Source organism: Xiphophorus hellerii, chromosome 18 (genome assembly GCF_003331165.1).
Source record: "Xiphophorus hellerii strain 12219 chromosome 18, Xiphophorus_hellerii-4.1, whole genome shotgun sequence".
Taxonomy (NCBI): domain Eukaryota; kingdom Metazoa; phylum Chordata; class Actinopteri; order Cyprinodontiformes; family Poeciliidae; genus Xiphophorus; species Xiphophorus hellerii.
In genome coordinates this window covers 2,742,340-2,749,256 of record NC_045689.1, presented here as the reverse complement: position 1 = coordinate 2,749,256, position 6,917 = coordinate 2,742,340, and the positions used below count along the sequence as shown (strand labels likewise).

The window sequence follows — 6,917 nt, the reverse complement described above, 5'->3', positions numbered from 1 at the left end:
TTTTGGTTGTTTGTTGCACCAGGTCTGAATTATTTTGATGCTTCTTTCGTCTTGTTTTCACTTTTATTTTTCTTGTACAAAATAAACAACAGCTGAAACTTCCTGGAATGGAGAATATAAGATTTACGTTCAAATTTAAGTTGCAGCTCGTCACAGCTGCATGTCCGTCCTCTCTTAATCACAACTGAATACAAGTTTTTAAGTTTTTCTTTTCCCAAAAGGCAGAGAATATGTTGAGTAGGACTTGTTATTGACCTTTCAGCTCCAAAATAAAAGATGGAGGACGGCCCGTTCAAAGAGGAATGCTGCTGCTGCTTCTTCTTTTTTTTTTTTTTTTTTTTTTTGGTCATGAATGGGTTGAAAAGTAGCTTTATTCAGCTCCTTTCCCTCCTTGCTGTGCCAACCCTGCCTCCCAGCACACAATTACAATGCAGGGCCCCACCCCCGCCAACACACACATGAACACGCACATCATTAACGCACATTAACACACAAACTCCCAGCCTGCCCCCTGAAGCATTCGGACAGGAGGGGGTGGGTTTCCCCAACTATTTAAACAGATTCCAGCAGATGGTTGAGGAACTTTCCTGCACTGCACTGCAGCCAACAGACCGAAGCTTCATCAATCCAGAACCAGAACATTTTTAAAAATCAACCCCGGTCAAGACCACTGGAACAACAACAAAAAAAACTTCTTCAGAGTTCCTCCAAGCTGCCAGAAATTACTATAGTCTCCTGGAAATCGATCTGTTGTGGATCAGACATCAGGCTGCTTCACTTGGTGAAGACCGTGGAGGGAATCATGCCGTCCGACTCCCTGACGCCTTTCCTGGAACTGGATGAGGAGTTCTGCAAGGTAACAACAGACCGATTCTTCTAATTTAATGTTTTATAGTCTTTAAATCAAAATGCAACGCAAAAACACACCATCTTACCAAGTGCTTTTGGTCTAGTTTCTACTTCAAATATCTTATTGCACTTAACTAACTTACAAGTAACTTTTCAGCAAGATGTATCAGCTTGTTTTAAGTCAATAATGCTTGAATACTGATGAAAAATGCAAGTTCCACTGGCCGATTATTTCCTTTATTACAGTGGGAAAATATGATGTTGTATGTGAAATAAACTGCCAGTCAAACTAGCACTTTTTCATCAATATTCAAGATTTATTGACTTAAAACAAGCTGCTATATCTTGCTGAAAAAGTTACGTATAAGTCACTTTTGTCTTATTCAAGTGCACTAAGACGTTTGCAGTAGAAACTAGACCAAAATTACTTGGTAACACATTTAAGCAAGTATGATGTGAAGGCCACACTGCAAAAACACAAACTCTTACCAAGTACTTTTGGTCTAGTTTCTACTGCAAATATCTTAGTGCACTTTAGGAACCTACAAGTAACTTTTCAGCAAGATGTAGGAGCTTAATCTAAGTAAATAATTCCACTGTCCCATTGTTTCCTTTATTACAGTGGGACAAAGTCATAAGTGAAAAAATCTCCCAGTAGAACCAGCACTTTTTCATCAATATTGAAGAATTATTGACCTAAGGAAAGTTCCTACGTCTTGCTGAAAAGGTTACTTGAAAGTTAGTTTTTACTTAGATATTTGCAGAAGAAAGCAAACAAAAATACTTGTTGATATTTTGTGTTTTTGTTGTGTGAATGCTGTAGAAAATAAACCCGTGCATTTCTTATTTGAGCTAGTTTTAATTCACAAATCTTTAAGAATGTGTAAGTTGTAATGAATTTTAAGGGTAAATGCTGCAAGTTATGCCCTAAAGCAACATGTTTATCCTGCGAAGGTCAGTTCTTTAAGGTTTAGTCAGATATAGTTTGAAAAGTTTCCATTTTCCAGAAGTGATGAGGCCGTTATTCACAGTGCTTTCAGCCGCATTTTGTCTCTATTTCCAGAGACAAGTCAGGTTTTCCAGTTGTTAAACAAACTGAAGTCAGCGAAAACTTAGATAAAAACAAACGCTTTTTTTGTTTGAGCCAATTTTAATCACAAATATACGAGAATGTCTAAATTGTAATGAATTTTCAGGGCAAATGCTGCATATTTAACTCAGATCTCTCAAACTGTGCTATAAAACAAAAAAGTTTCTCCTGTAAAGTTCAGTTACTCAAATGTTGATTGAAAAGTTTCCCTTCATCATTAATGATAAATTATTGACCTAAAACAAACTCCTATATTTAAAATGTTACTTATATATTTGCACTAGAAACTAGACAAAAAATACTTCAGATTTTGTGTTTCACACTGCAAAAACACAAAATCTTGTCAAGTGTTTTTCTCTGGTTTCTAGGGTAAAAATCAGTTCACTTCAAATCAGACAAAACTAACTAATAAGCAACTTTTCTTCAAGATATAGCAGCTTGTATTAAGTCAAAAAAATTCCTTAATATTGATTTAAGAACTATTACTAGTTCCACTAAAAGATTATTTCCCCATGCTATAAGTGAAATAATTGGAAGTAGTAATCAATATTCCAGAACTATTGACTTAAAAACAAGATCCTGTATCTTACTGAAAAGTTACTTATAAGTTAATTTTTTATTATTTCAGTGAATTAAGATATTTGCACTACAAACTAGACAAAAAATACTTGGTAAGATTTGGTGTTTTTGGAGGGCAACACACATTGTACACTACAAAAATACAAAATCTTGCCAAGTATTTTTGGTCTACAAATATCTTAGTACACTTGAAATAAGGCGAAGTAACTGTGCAGCAAAATATAGGAGCTTCTTTTAAATTAGATTAGGGCAGATTATTTCACTTGGGCAAAATAAGTGTTATAAGTGACATAAACTGCCAATAGAGCTAGTACGTTTTCATTAATATGAAACTAATTTTAAGGTTAAATGCTGCAAGATATGCTTTAAAACAAAGTTTATCTTGGAACGTTCTGTCTTTTTAGCATTAATGAGGCTTTTATTCGTGATCCTTTCAGACTGATCTGTCTTTGGATTGTAAAAACACAAAATTTTAAGTATTTGTGTGCTTTTTGCAGTGTGCCAGTTTCGCTCTGCATCCTGGAGTTGCAGAAACTTCACATCTTTTCTCTCTTCTTTTTGTGTGTCAGAATTTCTGCGGCCTGGAGGCGACAGATGGCGCCTCTGGTGGCTCGATGTCTCACAGTCAGAGAGTCCTGGGCTTCCAGAGACGCCACTCCCTCTGCCCCGTGACCCTGCCAAACTCCAAGTTCAACAGCGGCTTGGAGGCCGCGGAGCCGGCCTGCTGCTGGGGCCTCGGCCTGGCCTCCAGCCAGCAGTGGAGCCGGGCGCTGCCCCGCTCCTCCCTCAGTCACATCCCCTTCCGGGTCGACCGCTCGGTCAGCATGATCGAGGGGAACCTGCGGGAGGACAAAACGCTGCCGCCACCGCCGGGTCTGTGCATCAGCAAGCCGCCGCAGGCGCCGCCGCACATCTCCAGCCGCTACAAAACGGAACTGTGCCGCACCTTCGAGGAGAGCGGCACCTGCAAGTACGGCGCCAAGTGCCAGTTCGCCCACGGCCTGGACGAGCTGAGGGGCCTCAGCAGGCACCCCAAGTACAAAACCGAGCCCTGCCGCACTTTCCACACCATCGGCTTCTGTCCGTACGGCGCCCGCTGCCACTTCATCCACAACGCAGACGAGGTGCAAGCCATCGCGACCCAGAGGCACAAGCCGCCAATGCTGCGGCACAGCCTCAGCTTTGCTGGCTTCTCCTCTTCCTCCCACATCTTCCAGCCTGTCCAGGAGCCTTCCTGCCTCCTCTTCACCCGGGCCTCCTCCGTCTCTCCTCCGCCCTCCTCCTCGGGGAGTCCGGAGCTGCTTTCGCCTCTCTTGCCTGAACCGGGGCCTCTCAAGCATTGCTCGTACCCGTTCTCCGGTATCGGCGACGGCGGAGACTCTTCTCTCTGCTTCTTCGCCTCCGGCAACCAGAACCTCCCGTTTCGGCTCCCCCTGCAGCCGCCAGTCTCCCTGAACAGCTTCCCCTCGCTGCAGCGATGCTCCTCCGCCGACTCCCTCTCCGAGGAGGGCTACACCTCCTCCTGTTCCCTCAGCTCCTCCTCCAGTGGCACCGAGTCTCCCAGCTTCGAGGGTCGGCGTCTCCCCATCTTCAGCCGCCTCTCCGTCTCAGACGAGTAGGGAGGAGTTCTGCTTTGAGGCTGAGTTCGATCAGGAATGGGTTTAAATTTACAGAGTGTAACTTTTACAAAAAAATAAAAAATAAAATGACGGAGTATTAGGGTCAAATTAACAAAATAATCCCCACCAGTAGACCTGCCATGAATGCTAGTGCTAGTCACGACAGTTTTCCTGGAACTCCGCCATTAGCACATTTAGCAACGCATATACAAGGTTGATTGACAGGGCTAAGACCCTCCTCCTAGCTCTGATTGGTTGTTTCTGACCGGGAGCGGTAGCACTGGGAGGAAGTTCAGTCCCTTCACAGATTATCTCTCTCTTACCATAGAACCAGGGAATATTAGGGCCATAAAAAGAAAAAATCACATTATTACAACTTTATTCTCATATTATTTCAATTTTATTCTTGTACGAGTTTATTCTTCTAATATTATTACTCTATTCTCATAATTTTATGACCTTGTCCTTCTAATTTTTTTTTCTTAGTAAGGCTCTAATAATCCGTCTAATGTTTGAGACAGATAATCTGAAAAACAAAATCAAGCTCCTCTTGCTCTCTGAAGAAATGCAATGCTCCCGTTAAAAAGCAACCAATCAGAGACAGGAAGAGACTGTTAGCGCTGTCAATCATGTTGGTGTACCTGCTGCTAAATATGCTAATGGTTGAGAAGTAACTTAGTGTTACAGGAAAACCATTTATTTACTGTCATTGGTGGCCATGCTAACTAGCATTATCATTTATGACAAGCTCTGCAGCATAACAGGGTGTACACAATCATGATTGACAGCGCTCTGATTGGTTGTTTGAGGAGCTCGATTGTCTTTTTTCTACATATAATCTGTCTCATAACAAATATTTTAAAAATAAAAACATTTTTTCTAGAAGTTACATGCGTCAGCTCTTTAACCACGATGTTAGCAGATCCAGCCGAGAGAACGTGCCTATCTTTGTGCATATTGCATTTCTTCCACCCAAGCAGCTGTAGTGCTGCTCAGTGTTTGTCCAGTTTTAGCTGACTCCCTTTCCTGTTTATTGTTTCATTGATTATTGGTCTTTAATTGTATTTTATGCCATTGTAACTGCTGTATACTGTTGTATACCTGTTAGAATAACTGGAGGGTACGCGACTCAGCATTCGTCTCCATGCTGTTCCTGATCAGTAGAAAGTTCTGTGTGAGAATTTTCTCTACCCTAATTTCAAGATTTTGTTTTTTTTTATTTGTCTTCTCCAAGAAAGTGTGTGGACTTAATTTCTTACTCCAGTCCTCAGAAATCTCCCTGCAAAATCCCATTTCGGACTCTCCAACTGTGTTTAGTTGGCCTCTTTCTTGTGCAAGTGTAACAGGATTTATCAGCTGTACGCTGTCACTGATTGATTAGTTGATTGGTTGCATTGCTGTGGCCACATGATTGTATTTGTCAGCCATTTTTAAACTGTCTGACTGATTCAGCTGAACTGCCTTAGCACAGATTGTAGGAAGCCTCTAGTTACCAAAGTTCCTCTAACATTCTCGTCCTGCTAACCCCTGCAAAAAAATTTACCTTAACATGTATTTTTGGTCTAGTTTGTAATGAATACATCTTAGTACACTTGAAATAAGACAAAACTAACTTACAAGTAACTTTTCAGGGAGGTGCAGGTTTTTTCTTAATATTCATGAAAAGTTGGTGGATTATTTCATTTATAACAAGGGAAAATGTCTTGCTATAGGTGAAATAATTACAGTCATGCTTTTTCACCAACATTAAGGAATTATTTACTTAAAATAAGCTTACATATCTTGCTGAAAAGTTACTTGCAAGTTAGTTTTGTCTTACATTGAGTGCACTTGAAACTACTTGTTAATATTTTGTGTTTTTGCAGTGTAGCTTTAGCTACAGCAGGTTATATACAGTGTTATAATTATTAACATAGCCTAACATTTTTCTAGGACTATTTATTGCTTTTTGCATGTTTATTTCTTCTTGATTTGAGATTTTTTTTGTTTTTTGAAATAAGAAATTACGCTTTACTTTAGCGGTTCATGTTCTCTGCTTGGTTAACCGGAAGCTTTAATGACGGGACTGATGGAGAGGAGGGGAAAGGAGGAAGCAAACATTTTGGCATTCTTTATTTTTGGTTGCCTTATCAGCAGAGATCAAAACGTTCGTTCTGCTCTCCTCTCCGTTAAACCTCCGACTGTAAGGAAAAAATAACGTTGGTAATTATGATTCAGCCGTTTAGTAGAAAGAAAATCCGTTTTTCATGATTGTTAAAATGTAACCTGACATGCAGCGCCGTCAACACTGTGTTGGTTTCTTTATTGCTGTTGTATTATATTGTTGTATAGTAGATTTTTCAGAGTCGGCTCAATGACAATGAGTTTGTAGGTCGATTTCTGTTGCACACCAGCCAGCTGGCCCGGCTCTGACCGGCAGGCGAAATCATGCGAGTTCGAGGGAAATCAGGAAGTTTCATTCTGGTTTCCTCCTAAAATCATCTCAGCCGCCTGTCCTGATGAGGCCAGAGATGTTTCTTTTTTTTTTTTTTTTAAAGAAAAGGAAAAACTTGTTAACTTAAGGTCCTATTTATTTTTCTTTGTAAGAGCAAAGCCTATATTGTGCCATTTGATATTGTGTTTTTTTTTTTACATAATTTAAGTGCATCTATTGTTTACATTCCAGCCGTTACTTGGATAACCTTCTTTATCTTAATATATATGTTCATCTTTAATTCAAAATAAAAGCCTTTTGCTGAATAATAGTTTCTCAATCTGGTTTTTGTGTCATTCTGGTGTTT

The 6,917-nt window shown here is 40.2% G+C and overlaps 1 protein-coding gene across 1 annotated transcript; it reads left to right on the top strand.

Moving 5' to 3' along the window:
- The first annotated feature begins 204 nt into the window (after positions 1-204).
- LOC116707515 (mRNA decay activator protein ZFP36L1) lies at positions 205-6,667 on the top strand. Its single transcript, XM_032544891.1, has 2 exons — positions 205-856; positions 3,088-6,667. The coding sequence occupies exons 1-2, from the start codon at positions 803-805 to the stop codon at positions 4,135-4,137; spliced, it is 1,104 nt and encodes a 367-aa protein (XP_032400782.1). The 5' UTR covers positions 205-802; the 3' UTR covers positions 4,138-6,667.
- The last annotated feature ends 250 nt before the right edge of the window (positions 6,668-6,917 follow it).